The sequence below is a fragment of the Rhamphochromis sp. 'chilingali' genome, assembly GCF_963969265.1.
Source record: "Rhamphochromis sp. 'chilingali' genome assembly, chromosome: 6".
Classification (NCBI taxonomy): Eukaryota; Metazoa; Chordata; class Actinopteri; order Cichliformes; family Cichlidae; genus Rhamphochromis; species Rhamphochromis sp. 'chilingali'.
In genome coordinates, this window is record NC_137933.1 from 3,739,489 (window position 1) to 3,754,918 (window position 15,430).

The window sequence follows — 15,430 nt, forward strand, 5'->3', positions numbered from 1 at the left end:
AGATATATTCTAAATGTAAATCCATATGTCTTTAATTTGAGTTAAAAGTAATATAAGCCAGTAATTTTTAAAACTTCATATCCTTCCATGTTTGTTGTTGGACTATAATGGATGGGGGAAATTCAAAATAAAGATAAAAAGCTGTAAGCTAATGTCGATTTATCCAACGTGACTTAACCGGGCACCTGAAGTCATATTTAAATGCAATAAGCAAAACTGTGGCCGCCCGCCGCCCATGGCGTTAACGCCGTGCCGCCTCATGCTCGGGACGATCCACAGTAACTCATTAACGGAGATTTGCTGCGTTAATGCGGTTATGGCGTTAACGTCATTTTAACGAGATTAACGCTGACAGCACCATTTAAAACATAATCCTAAACAATGAAACAGGTCGTGAAAGCTTCAGCTCCCACACATCTTTCCATTGTTGTCTCTGATGTTTGTGCGTCTGGATGTTTCATGTTGCAAAGGAGAAAACTGTATTTTATTGTACGACACTCGCTGATGATGTTCCTCTCCTGTAATGTCCTTTATATTTACATCGCAGCGCTACACTTCACATCACACTCAGCCTCACAGAAGGTGATGTGAAATAAGCTTCCACTGTGGCTGCTGTGCACTTTTCCCCTTCCAGCAAGCAGCATTTTCCAAATCATTTAACCTCGAAAACATAATGTACAGTTATTTATGCTGTTCTGATACTTTAAATAATTTTTTGCATTTTTTATCTTCTGGTTTCTGGTTCCTTTGCAGGAAACTCTTTGTAACATAATGCACATATTACATAAATTACTTCAGAAACCATCTGCTAAAATTATGCTTATATTTTTTTAAAAACATAAGAAAAAGCTGAAAAATCTCTTAGTCTTTCATTAAGTGCATGCAAAATGTTCTCCCTGTTAAGAAAAGCATTTAATAGATAGAATATTACATTTAATAGAGTACTTTAGATGACTGACGAGGACTGTCTGACTCTAGGTCTAAATGCATTTTGTAAAAATGTCATCTTAAAATGTTCTAATGTACGAGATTTGCCAAAGCTCCATTAAACGTGCCATGTAAGCCATGAAAATGTCTCATTCTCGCACAAAGTTTAAGGAATATTCTTCAATATCTAAGCACAATTTCATGGAACTATTCCCAAAGGAATAACACTTCATATAGGGTCCCTTGACTGGTGGGTAAAGTTCCAGGATCTAAACTCAACTTTCCTTCATAAATAACCAAAAAAGACCAGCGTGTGCACATCGATGGGGCTGTGTCAAACGGCAAAGGTACAAGCTTTTACGGACGCTTCCTTGCTGAATTATACAGGAATGAGAGAAACAGCGGTTGTTGTGTAACATGGAAATGTCAGAAGTTTTTACATAAGGGCCTAGTTGGGAGTTGTTTTTTATGATTGTAAGAACAGAGAAACAGTGAAAACTGTTCAACATAAAGTGCTTTTACTGTTTTCATACTGTATAGAATTAAAAACGTATAGCTTTCTGTTGAGACAAAGTCACATTACAGTGTCAGAGGAGTAATTATAAGACGGAGGAAAAACTGTGAAGAAGACTATCGGGACACAGCTGTGTTTTTAGTGGAAATGAGTCATCTTTATCGCCTTCATTGGGCCCATGTAGCTATAACATACACTTTAAATACCTTTCATAGAGGTGCAGGGGCTGAAACATTACTGCACTACAACTTCAGTGAGAAACCTCATTTCATTGGGTAGACTTCTTAGATTTATGTGCCATATACACATGGAAAGGTTTTCTAATGAGTGATGTGATCAGAGAGAAGTTCAGCAGCAGAACTAACTCAAAATGACAATAAGCAATTCAATTTAGTTTAGTTTTATTTACATAGCGCCAAATCGCAACAGTCGCCTCAAGGTGCTTTATATTGTAAGGTAGACCCTATAATAATACATACAGAGAAAAACCCAACAATCATATGACCGCCTATGAGCAAGCACTTTGGTGACAGTGGGAACCTGAGCCTGACAGAACCAGGCTCAGGGAGGGGCGGGGCCATCTGCTGCGACCGGTTGGGGTGAGAGAAGGAAGACAGGATAAAGACATGCTGTGCAAGAGAGCCTAATAACAAGTATGATAATCAATAAGTGACCAGTTTGTTTAATGTGCCTTTGGGAAGTAAGAGATATATGGACATTTACGCAACCATTACATGTATTGGAATTTACCGTTGGATTGTTTGGAGTTGTAGTCTGGTATGAATTTGGAATAATGCATTTTGCATTGCTCCTGCTCCTGTTCAACATATGCATTATGCATTCACTTTCTTTTATTTTGTGGAACAAGACCAGTTCAGTGGCAATGTAAGAAAAATGCCTACATTATAAGGTAACCCTCCATAATGGAAGATGATCCACAACCTGTGGGACATTCTCTTATAGCACTGCTGTGCTGAACTTTACAATGCAAGAGATGGTTTGCTCTGTACAGTCAAGGTAAAAAAAAAAAAGTACATCTTCAATTCTGAGGTACTCCATGTCAGAAAACATAAAAAATGGAATACACTCTGTGATTCAGTAGTTTTTACAATCACATTTAGCTACAATAGCTTGATGTAACGATTTCCTATATGCCTTTATCAGTCTCTCACATAATTTTAGCCCACTCTTTGTTGTGTCATTGTTTGAGTTCATTTAGGACTGTGGGCATTCATGTATGCACAGCTCTCCAAATATCCCTCCACAGCATTTCAGTTGGGTTGAGGTCTGGACTTTTAGCGGGCAGTTGTACCACCTTGATTCTTTTGTTTTTCAGCCATTCTGTTGTAGATTTTCTGGTGTGCTTGGGAACAGTGTCCTGTTACATGGCCCAATGAGCCAAGCTTTAGCTGTTGAACAGACGCATGCATGTCACTCTGCTTTGGGATAAAAAGGAGTTGAAGGTTGACTCGGTTACCTCAATGTGCCCTGGACATGCGGTGGAAAAACAAGCCGTGCGTTATGGTCATAACGCTGTATGTTATGACCAGACGTCATTGTGGTCTTGTCTGTCCAAAAGACATTTTGTGGTTTATTCAGATGTAGCTTGACAGACCTGAAATCTCACACATCTTTTTAGAGAAAAAGAAGACATCTACCTTAAACCAGCCATGCTTACTCAGTCCTTTTCTAATTGTATGATAACAAAGCCTGGAGGTTAGTTATGAATGTTAGATTTTGACATGTAGGTCTTGGCTTTTTTACCATTTGTCTGACCATTGCACAGTCTGACCTTAAGGTGAAGTTCGTGGGGCATTCACTGTACTGGTTGTGGTGAATGCTCCAAACCAACTAACTTCTAGAACTCAGTGGTCATATTGGCGGATGATCAGGTAATCAAGTGTAATTGATTGGCAGCACCTGGGTGCTACTTAACCTCTACAAAAGCAGTAAAGGTGTGATTGCAAAGAGTCGTAGTTATGATTTCTGCTTGGTCATCGCCGGTTGTCACTGGTTACTACTACTACAGCGCATAGTTATGCTAAACATGTGACTTGCTTGTTTTACCTGGTGGAGTTTTCGTGTTTGTTTGGTTTCTTCATCTTTATTAATTTTTTAGGACTATTTGATGGGAGTTTCTCCTGACTTTTACTTTGGATGTTTCTCTTTGTTATCACTGTACCAAAAAGTAGGGCTGTTTGATATAACGGTATATATCAGATGACGATATAAAAACGTCTGTCGTTTCATATCACGCTATCGTTTGTTTCATGGTGTCGCAAAATAAACTGTTTATTTTTTCATGGTTTTGATGGTCAGTGTAGCGGCTATATTAATTTCTTAAAGTTCTCTTTTTCTCTTATATTTAAAATAACCACACTATGGACGGACAAGCGACTGTTTTTACGTGTTGCCGTTAGCAACAACGACGGTAATATCAGCATGTGGGACCTGTCACTACCCGATCCGTACCGTAAACCCGATCCGTACCACGCACGTGCAAAAGGCCACTATTGCCGCTCAAAGCATTTTCCGATAGTTATGGGTCAGAGTATCTGTTAAGATGTTAAGAATAACAAGTATCTCTTAAAATGCTTGCAATAATGAAGCATTTCAGTACAATGTAGACAAAAACGAAAAATAAAAAGATAGTTACGGATCAGGCCTCCCCGATCCTTACTGCGCATGTGCAGATGTTTTCTTCTTCTTCTGTTCGTTTAATGGCAGTTTACTCCCCAGTGTACGAGGATACTGCCATCTGCTGACCGAGCGAATGAGCTCTGTTGTAAACTGAACTAGCGTCATTACAAACGCGTGTTAAATTCTACCACCGATGCAAGAATCACGTGAAAGAGTGTGCAGAGAGTTTACGGATGAGAAGCAAAAAAAAGATCCGGCAGGCGCTCCAAATGTTAGAACAGACTTTTCCCCGACGCACGGCGTGTAATAAATACTCACAAAGACAATGGCGGCCATTCCAACTTGTGCCTTAAAAATGTACAGTTTCATGCATCGGTCAAAACACTCGACTCCAGGTACACGACGCCCAGCTGGAAACACTTCGAGTCGAGTTGGCTGAGATTCACAGAATTTACAGAAAATTTAACATTTTTGTGATTTATATCGTTTTCGGCACAATAAATGTCGTATATCGAAATATGAGATTTTGGTCATATCGCACAGCCCTACCAAAAAGACCAAAGTTGGTGGTTATTTCCTCTGATGTTCAGCGCCAGTCATGAGCCCTTTATGATGCTGTGCAAGTGGAACAATAATTGCTTGATGCTCACATTAAAAATAAAAATTATAATTTTCTGAAAGCACGCAATAGCTGATTCAAGACATTTAAGCTGTAGGTACAGTATCTCTGCTTCCTAGTTTGCTACTTTCTGCTCAGCTCTCACAGAGTACTCTCCTCTATAGCACCTATCATAACTTGTTGGGTTGAATGTGTTCATACAGAGCAACCTTTATAGGGCTTTCTTAGTCCTGAATTATGGCAAGCAGTTGTAGCCGTCCTCGAGCCTCTCTGACAGCAAGATCAATAAGACTCGGCGAATGTCACGCAGGAAGCCATTTCAGTTCTAACTGGTGACATAAAAGAGCCCCCAGGCTGCCATATTGGCCCAGAGACCCCCGCTGCTCGCGGCTCCGCTCGCTTCCTTGTGAACCACCGCAGGGAAATCACCTTTCAAATAGTGACACACTCATCTCCTGTGAAATATATATGCAGCGCCACGTAATAAAGAGGTGCATATGCACAGTGGCATTTCCACTGCTGTCTGAAGACCTTCAGCACAAAGTAAAATATAGTCCCCTGGTGTCGGAGCTTTGATAAAGATGAATGGAGTCATTGTGACTGTAATAAGATAAAGGTAGTATGTGTTGACATTTCTGTTGGAATGGTGGAATAACATCAGGGCAGCTCTCAGAAGTACACAGTGATAAAGAAACCTGGGAGATGTAAGCCGGTGACATTTTTATCCATGTGGTTAACAAAGCTGAGTTTATATCAGCTTGTAGTAAAGCCAGCTATACATGTGCAAACTAGAATCATTAACTTCACTTTTAGTCTGCTACTGGGTCTTAGTGTTTTATTAATTATCATATATTTCTTTTAATGTGTAACCAGTTGCAGTAGTTGTTGTTTGGATAAAAGAGATATTCCTTCCAGATCCTATGTCAATGAATGTGTTAGGCAACAGAACCAATGCTCTGATACAGCGGTCCCCAACCTTTTTTGCGCCACAGACCGGTTTAATGCGACCGTGGCTCGGGGGTTGGGAAGCTCATCTGTAACTGGAAGGTTGCCGGTTCGATCCCCAGCTCTCTCTGTCCTGGTCGTTGTGTCCTTGGGCAAGACACTTTACCCTACCGCCTACTGGTGTTGGCCAGAGGGGCCGATGGCGCGATATGGCAGCTTCTGTCAGTCTGCCCCAGGGCAGCTGTGGCTACAACTGTGGTTTGCCTGCACCAGTGTGTGAATGTGAGAGTGAATGAATAGTGGAATTGTAAAGTGCTTTGAGCGCCTAGAAAAGCGCAATATAAATGCAATCCATTATTATTACACAATATTTTCACAGACCGTCCTTTAAGGTGTCGCCGATAAATACAACAAAATAAAATGATACGACCAATACGAAAACTGTGGTAATTTGTAAATATAATAATAAACGTGAATTAACTGTGTAACTTTATTATCAGCGTCCTCCTGAAATGCGCCAACAACACTGAGAGTAACGTCCTCCTCTCTGCCCCTTAATGCGCTCTGGTCGCTATGGTAACGCGCAAATATTTCTTTCAAAATAAGACACACGACTACAACACGGGAAAAGACCCAGGGAAACCAAGTTTACGATAAAAACCCTGAAAACCATAAATTTCACACCCGAGCCTCAAACGACTCACGGACCACTACCGGTCCGTGGCCCAGGGGTTGGGAACCGCTGTGTTAGGCAACAGAACCAGTGCTGCAATAAAATACCAGCAGTACCAGCAGAACTACAGAACTAGAACAAGAACATAGGTAAAATCCTAAAACTCAAAATATTGAAGAAATTGATTCTGATTCTGAAGTGGGCTTATTTGTTCCCATACTCTGGTGAAAGAAACAGATATGTCTGATTCTATGCATTATTTTTTTAAATGTATATATTTATATGTAATGTTAATATGCAGTTGTGTGGTTTGGGATCAGTGTGTAGTATTATAAATCGTTCCTTTTAAACTATGAAAAAAAATCCTGTATCAGGATTTGTGGTTTTCTTTCATCTTTGTTCTGAAATACATCAAAACAAATTATTTGTTTTATATTCTTTGTGACTCGTTTCTTCAAAAACAGATAAAATAAGGTAAGACTTTGAGAACTAAACTTAGGAAAGGGCACCTCGAGTACATCTGCTTCAGAAAGTTACGGACTACATTGTCTAACAAAACTTTATGTAGGACTTGTGTGACACAACAACCCCAACCTTATCCCCACCCACAGCGGCTCATAGAAACCCCTTCCTGATGCAGGTCTGTTCCTGCTTCAAAGGGAGTTCTTCCATCTTACTGCCATCAAGTGCTTGCTCACATCGTCTTCATTGTTCGGGGTTTTCTTTCTATGATGGTCAGCTATGGTTAGACTTTGTCCTGCCATGAAAACCTCTGTTCAAATGTTTTTGTTATGAGTTTGCATATTCCGAGTGTGACTCAGAATATGAAGAAATGACGACTGATGTGAAATTTATTTACGTTTTTGTGTTTCAGGTCTGGTGAAGCTGGGTGTCCACTGTGTCACAAACCAGAAAGTTGCCATAAAGATTGTCAACAGAGAAAAGCTCAGTGAGTCAGTTCTTATGAAGGTAAGACCAATTTTACTCTCTGCGTATGCAGTCATCCCCGGCTCATGTGGTTTAGTTGGGGTTCTAGTTCATCACCTGGTTCCCGGTCATGTCAGTGGGATTTGGAGAGAAAAGCAAAATCACTGGCCGTGTCTTGTCTGTCATGAGTGCATTGTCCCATGTACAGGAGTTAGGAGTTTGATGCACTGTTCTTTTTTTTCTATGTGAATAATATTTAGCATTGCATGTTTTCCAGATTCTTTGTGGTAATTCTTACAACATAGTAGAAAATGTTCAGGTCCTTAGATTTCTATAACTACTTTTTTGCAAAGCTGCTATTGGCAAATATTCACTTTAGACACCAACAGGAGCAGGAAATAGACCAGAACATGATGCAGGTACAGTGCATTTCTCTCTACATTTCAAATATAAAAACCTCAGTTTCTCATGTACTTTCTCCGTCGCCTCTCTGTACAATGAAGGCGAATTTACTACTTTACTTCTGTGGGGAGATTTTGCACCTATGTGATTGTCAGACGTCGTTGCCCACATTTATGCTTGTGTGTGGTCACATATTAAAAACTGTGCGGTCATGTCGTGGAGTTTTATTTGCAGTCCCAGCCGATAGGAGGAAAAAAAAGCGTTGGGCCTTTTTTTCCCTCGTCAGTCTTGTTGTTTTTGTTTTGTGTTTGTCACATCATGTCCCTCTCGGTACTTTCAGCAATCTCTTTCCTGCTGACATTTCTTCTATATTTATGATTATTATTCTTTATACCAAGATGATGTGATGAACCCTGCTTCCAGGTCCAAACTACTCTGTGTTTATTAAGGCTGTTGTGTTTTTAACATGTTTTAATGCTGACATGGTTGTGTTCACTGCCAGCCATTCCCTCCTCTGTCTGTCTGGGGGTTGCCCCTGTAGCTTTCTCTAATCTTTCGCGCCTCGGCTTTATTTCAGAAGAAGCCGAGGCCCTGTTGTCATGGCAACAGGCAGCTATTGGCTCAAGTTATAACCGTTGCGTTCTCGCACAACGAAATTTAACCAGCTACCTAAAAATATAGTACCAAACCCAGATGGGATTTGAAGGAGGTGCATGTTGAAAGCATCACTGAGGCGCCGCTCCTCCTGCTTCCGTTGGCATTTTGAAGAGACCCCATCTCGTCCCATTTTGTTTGACATTTTCAGATGTGCTGCAGGTTCCCTTTTTTGTGTCTCTCCTTTCCTTTGCTCCAAACTTAGCGAAGCATTGGATTTATTCTGTCGAGGTTTTGCACACGAACGTCTCTTTTGTTCACCGCACAAGACCCATTTACATTTCCCTTGTTCGTCGTTAGATGCCGGATCACCCAAATCATTTCCATATAAATACATTTTGTTTTCTTTTTGTCATCTCAGATTTTTATCCATGACTGATAAAGTTGAAAGAATTTCTACTGGCTTTGCTAAACACACCAATATGAGAGAACAGGGCGAGGTTACTGGCAGCAGTAGTTCTACAGAGATAGCGGTGTATTTTAAGGCTGTGTGAATTATACAGGACTCAACCTGCTTCCCTCACGGGGATGGTGTCTGTTAGTCAGCATCTGGACTAGTGAAAATCATCTGACTCTAGAGGACAGTGATGGTGCCATACTACTACAGAGGCCGACAAATAGTTAACTTTATATGCTTGGTGAGTACAAAATGTTTGATAAGCAGCTGAATAGCTCGGGGACCGAGTAGTCCCTGTTGTAGTTCCTTGCACTGGTCTCCTCCAGGTGCTCCACTTTCAACCTTTCAGAGACTAATTAACTAGCCAATCAAGTGATGGCGTGGTGGTACAACAGTTAGCACTGTCCCCTCCCAGAAAAAAAAATGGCTTCAAGTTGAAACTTTGTGGCTGGCCTTTCTGTTTGAGCTCATGCTCTTCCTGTTCTTCCAAAGGTTTCATCCCAAAGTCCAAAGACTTGGATCTTAGGTTAGGTTGGTGATTGTAAATCGGATTTGGATGTGGATGGGAATTTGTTTGCTCACTCAGCTGGGATTGGGTCCAGGGAAGTTGGATAAGCAGTGGATGAATAAATGATCAAAGGATTACAATAAGCATAATAATGCTAAAAATGAAGCAAAACTATCTAATAAATAAGAATTTAGCAGCCAAACTGTTAATCACATTTTTAATAAACCGGTTATCCCCCTGAAGTGTGTGCCATACACAGTATATAAGATGGATGTTGCTGCTGGTTTCTGAAATATCATTTTGAAGATGAACCCTTCCATCACTGTCATCTTTGTATATGGATGTTGGATCTGACCGTGAAACTGCGTGCTTATTGGCCAGTGACATGTCAGTCACTAACTAATGAGCTCATCCTGAATAATCCTGTGCATGTGAAATGCAGGAGTGTTAAACTGTGCTGGGGTCACACAGGTCACATATAAGCCAATTTAATTAACAAAAAAAAAAAAATCCCTTTTTGTTAGTTTAAAGATCATCCTGACAGGGTTCATGATTAAGAAACCTTTTAAAATCACACATTAAAGTTATTCCATGTTTAGTAATTTGGTAATTATGGGCTTATTGACTAGCTGCCATATCCGTACCTACTGCACCCCAACAAGTTTGGATTATATAAATTGACCATAGATGTGACATGGTCATCTGTCTTTGTGGTGCTGGACTGGTAATCTGTGGAGAGTCCATACTTTTCACCCTACGTAATCTAGAATGAGAGCCTGCATTCTCTCAGGAAAACTGTGCAAATTTAATTATTGAAAATATAATAATATTTTTATGTTTTAAAAGCAAGAAAATAAGTTAAATAAAAACAGAAACTAAATAGACATTTGTAATAGGGCTGGGCCATATTATACCGTTCACAGTAATACTGGTACAATGTTAAGCAACGATAAGAAAATGAAATATCACGATAGAATATGGGTAAAACGCGCATGCTGACAGCACACTTATGACAATTCGAGTATGACAATTCAGATTACCGCTCATCTCATTGGTCGAGGAAAGGTCGCTTGCGGAGAAAATACCGGAAGACAACAGATGACCACAACAAGAAGCATGGCCAACAGGGAAACAAACGCCGACACTGCGGTGCAAGTCTCGGACGACAGTACACCTAAAGCTGGGCAAACACTGTGCGATTTTTTTCAGTCGCGCGATTCAGCTCCTGCTCAAACTGCACGATTGACTCGCAGAGGTTAGAAGTTCGTAGGTCACGATGCAGGTCTCACACTATACGACCCGATGATCTGATGCGACCTGAGTGCTCACACTGTGCCTCCATAACATGAAGGTTATAACAGAGAATCTGTCGCGCTCTCTCTCACTCTCTATGTCTTTCACTCACACAGACACACACACCACCACCATCAACTTTGCTAAACTGCTAATGAAAAACATGATCAGGCAGCTGTGATTAAGCAGCGATGTAAATCCAACTATTTTCACGGTTGTTGTGGTCGTGATCATTTTGTGATGCCACATCGAAAAGGCTCGGATGAGTTCTACAAGTTGTGCCTCCATCGCTTGTGTCCAGATCACACGCTGCACAGCTGTGCTGCTCCATCTTTTTCACCAACGTTTACGTTTGCGCGTGAGCAGTGTGAGCGCCTGTGGTGAGACCCTCACGAGCGATTGATGATCGAGAGCTGGTCGTGAGGTGTTAATCACTTCTCGTTACCCCACGTATACTACACGACGCACGATGAAGGCCAAAATCGGTCCGATCACCAAAACGGTCGCACGACTCAAAAATCGGCTCAAAATGGGCCTAAAACTGCACAGTGTAAGCCCAGCATTAGAGCAGCAATGTTTGTTCCCCTCAGAGAAAGGGAAGAATGGGAAAAGGAAAACACCTGGCTGGAAAAAGTTAATATGGGCATGTGCAGTGAATATCAGCGCTATGTGGCCAGAAGTGTGATAATATAACTTATTTTGTGTAATAAACAACTGCCAGGATAGATGATTACAACAAATAGATGACTAATACATAAAAGTAATACACAGATGAATAATGATGATGAGTTAAGATGCGTAATCATGGGAACAAGCGGGTTTACAAACATGAGCAGCCGATTAGCATTAGAAAAGCTGAAATAATACCTCAACTGAAGCCAATTGTACTAAATGCACTAAATGTGCACTGTTACAAGAATGTTTTTCTTTCTATTATTTTCTATTATTTTAAGTTAAGCAGGACAGAGTTCTTTTAAAGAAAGATTTACTTATATTCTCAAAAGTTAAGCATGACAGGCTTCTGTTTAAGAAAGAGACCTGTTTTCTTGTGTTAATGTTGTCATTTTGAGCTAAAAATAAATGGCTAAATGATCACTTGTTTCACATGTGTTCATATCACAAAGAATAGAATATGCATCTACTTAAATCAACTTCAAGTCAAATGGTTAAAAAAAAAAAAAATTTCACACACAAAAAAAGAGCTAGAAAATTCACCACACTGGGAAGGGTGAAGACAACTGGGTTGCCCGGCCCTGGCCACGAGGTGTCCCTTATTTATTTTTCAGGGAGTTGGCAACCCTATGTGGAACTGGTTTGGTGTTTGTCCGTCAGATACACGACAAAGCACATTTTTTTGTAGAACATGCAAGCAGGCCATCGTTATTGGACTAAGGTGCTCTAAGGTGGGCGACCGTGGCTCAGGGGGTTGGGAATCGCATCTGTAACCGGAAGGTCGACGGTTCGATCCCTGGGCTCTCTGTCCTGGTCGTTGTGTCCCTGGGCAAGACACTTTACCCTACCGCCTACTGGTGTTGGCCAGAGGGGCCGATGGCGCGATATGGCAGCCTCGCTTCTGTCAGTCTACCCCAGGGCAGCTGTGGCTACAACTGTAGCTTGCCTCCACCAGTGTGTGAATGTGAGAGTGAATGAATAGTGGTATTGTAAAGCGCTTTGGGTGCCATGAAAAGCGCTATATAAATCCAATCCATTATTATTATTATTATTATTATTATTATTATTAAATCTGGGAGTTATCTGAGTCCTAAACTCCCTCCGTTTCAGGTCCCAAAGTCAAACGAACACTGCAGCATTACTGAGAGTTAAAAACTGTCTAAATTCTTTCATCTTTAATAAAATGATCAGTGTTGCTGCTTTACCAGGTGTAACTATGAAGTTTAACATCCAGGCATCCATGAAAACAGAATTTATTACATTTAACAGAGTTAGAAGTTAGCAGGAAGCTAGCGGAAGTTAGCTCGCTAGTTTCGCTAGCATGATATCCGGTCGTTAAGTGATGACGTGACGAATCCTACTTCTGGGCCTAAAGTAGTCTGTGTTTAATATGGCTTTTGTGTTGTTAACATGTTTAGTGTTATGTATTTTCTTATATTTAATCTCAAAAAGCTCCTAAAACAGTCAGTGATCACTGTTGACCTCCCTCGGCTTTTATTACCACTAATCATTTATTTAAGCTCAGTTTTTAAAACCTTAGGATGTAACTACAGCCCAGCCCATGCAGCAGTATATGAATGACTAACCTCGTATTGTGGATGGATTATCTCAGTTGTTCTCCTGGCTGAAGTTTTGGTCCTTTTACAGCATCCTGCCATGCTAAACAGCAGTGACATTTGTAGGCATGCACGTTATCATATTTAGAGATGTAGGGCATAGCTACAAATAATCATCGTCCTTTAATCCACTTTAATACATTTGTTCCTGACCACCGAGAACACTCACGTTAACTTTTATCGAATGGAAAAAAAGTTAGCTTGTTTATATTATGCTAACATAGCTGTGTCGCTAGTGGTCACGTAGCACATCATTATATACCAGCTAGCCAAACTTCAGTAACCCTACAAACGTCACTGCGGTTTAGTTTTCTGTCTTCATTTATGTTGGAAGTGAATAACAGAGCTGTATGTTTTACTTTGTTTCCAAAACCCCTCAGTCAGGACATGCTATATTGTATTTAGATAGAAGCTAGCGAGCTAACTTCCTGCTAACTTTTAACTCCGTTAAATGTCATAAATTCTGTTTTCATGGATGTTAAACTCAATTGTGACACCTGGTAGAGCAGAACGCTGATCATTTTATTAAAGATGAAAGACTTTAGACAGTTTTTCAACTCTCAGTAATGCCATAGTGATCGTTTGATATGTGGACCTGCAGCGGAGTTTAGGCCCAGACATGGCTAGTGACGTCAGACTGAACGACCGGATAGCATGTCCTGACTGAGAGATTTCTGAAAAAATTCAAACGTACAGCTCTGCTATCACTTCCAACATAAATGAAGACAGAAAACTAAACAGCAGTGACGTTTGTAAGGTTACTGAAATTGGGCTAGTTGATATATAATGATGTGCTACGTGATCGCTAGCGACACAGCTATGTTAGCATAACATAAACAGTGAAGCTGCAGGATGAACGCTAACACTTTTCCACTCGATAAAAGTTAACGTGAAGATTCCTGATGGTTAGAGACAAATGCAATCGCATGGCAGGATGCTGTAAACGGAGCAAACTTCAGTCAGGAGAACAACTGAGATAATCCATCCACAATACGAGGTTAGTCATTAATATACTTCAACAACATGGGAATAGACCAGCTGTGATAGAATACAGCATTAATGAATCAATGGTACAGAAGTGGAGGAAGCAAGAAGAATGAGTTGAATAAAGTTTTATTTATCTGACTGCTTTGTTTTGCTTAATGTGTCTTATAATCCCGTGCACCTTATGGTCTGAAAAATACGTATTTGACTTTTTTATTTGGCACACTGCAGTTTAATGTTGCAAAGCACCTCTTTTTAACTTCAGTGGATATTATACATGGTTATGCTCAGGATATGTCAGCCCATTTCTACTGGAAATGCCTTTTGGTTAAACTTTCAGCAAGGAATTTACATTTGTACTGTTAAATTTTTATATAGCTTTAATGCACATAAAAACCAGCTTCTTGTTTAAGTGAAAATAAATGGATGGTGTTTTTTTTGTGCTAGTAAAGTTGTGGAGTTGTATTTTGTCTCGCATCAATTATATCGTCAGTTATATCGTTATCGCAAATTTTCAGATATATATTTCGTGATAAATATTTTTGGCCATATCGCCCTGCTCTAATTTGTAATAAGTTGGAATAATTGAAACCATTAAAAACAAAAAGTGATTTAAGCCGATGAGGTCATGGTTGCAAAAAAATGTTGAATTATAACTGAGATGTAAAGGACAACTTCAGGATTTAGTGCTTGATCAACATAACCTTCAGAATCATCTGTTCTGTCATTCATTCTGCTGATCACTGGTAACTCAGTCCTTTCACCTGTGTTTTCACCCTCAACCTTTTCCCATATCTACCTCATAGTCCTTAGTGGCCTTTGTTGTGAACTAACATGCACTTCATGCAAAGATGCTATAGTGTGTATATCTACCACCAATGCATGGTTCTGGTGGGATGAGCAGCCTGACATTTATAGCAATGCTTCGGAGATCAACACCTTACACAAGACGTACCATCGTCCCGCCTAGCACCCACATGTCTGCCCTGGCTTTACACTGGCGTCACGCTGGTTTTAAAGGAGCGTGTTGTACAGGAAGCACAGGTTACTAAGAGATGGAGGACAGAAACTGCTCAGGACAGGATAATTGAAGCAATAATAGTGCATGCCAATCTCACACTCACACAGACTTTGACAGTATAGCTGTGTGCTGTGGTCTACTACCTTTACTGTTGCCTCATTGCTGGTATTAAATGGTACTGGGAGACTCAATTTTGACATCATCAGTTATACATTAAAATCTGATGAGACATAAACCTAATCAAGTCTTTAAGATTAAAAACCAAAAGAACATTCCACGTAATCTCGATACCTAACAGCACTCAGGGTTCTGTGGCCCGGAGATGTCTGTGTGTGCCTCCCCAGACTATCACTGACCCACCATCAACTTGGTAATACTGAGAAGGCAGCATAACGTCCTGTCACATGTGACATGTGCTCAGGGTGAACTTGCTCTCATCTGTGAACAGCACAGGGAGCCGCTGGTGTACCTGCCAATTCTGGTATTCTATGGAAAATGTCAGTCGGGCTCCACAGTGCTGGGCAGTGAGCACAGGACCCACCCGTGGCACATACTTGTGCCGTGAGAAGTGTTCAGGTGTGCTGTGGAAGATTATCTGGTTCCACCTGATTAGTACTCTAAGCGACCAGCGTGAGTAA

General features: G+C 40.6%; 1 protein-coding gene across 9 annotated transcripts in view; it reads left to right on the plus strand.

The window, feature by feature from the left end:
* The window catches only part of LOC308397951 (serine/threonine-protein kinase BRSK2-like), a 158,572-nt gene that overhangs the window by 71,187 nt on the left and 71,955 nt on the right, over positions 1 to 15,430 (plus strand). For all 9 annotated transcript variants that reach the window (XR_013971871.1, XM_080884241.1, XM_080884242.1 and 6 more), the window contains exon 2: positions 7,193 to 7,287. Coding sequence is in view for 8 of the 9 variants with exons in the window: in XM_080884241.1 (XP_080740367.1) it covers positions 7,193 to 7,287 (95 nt within the window). In the remaining variant the exon portion in view is untranslated. The remainder of the gene's footprint in view (positions 1 to 7,192; positions 7,288 to 15,430) is intronic.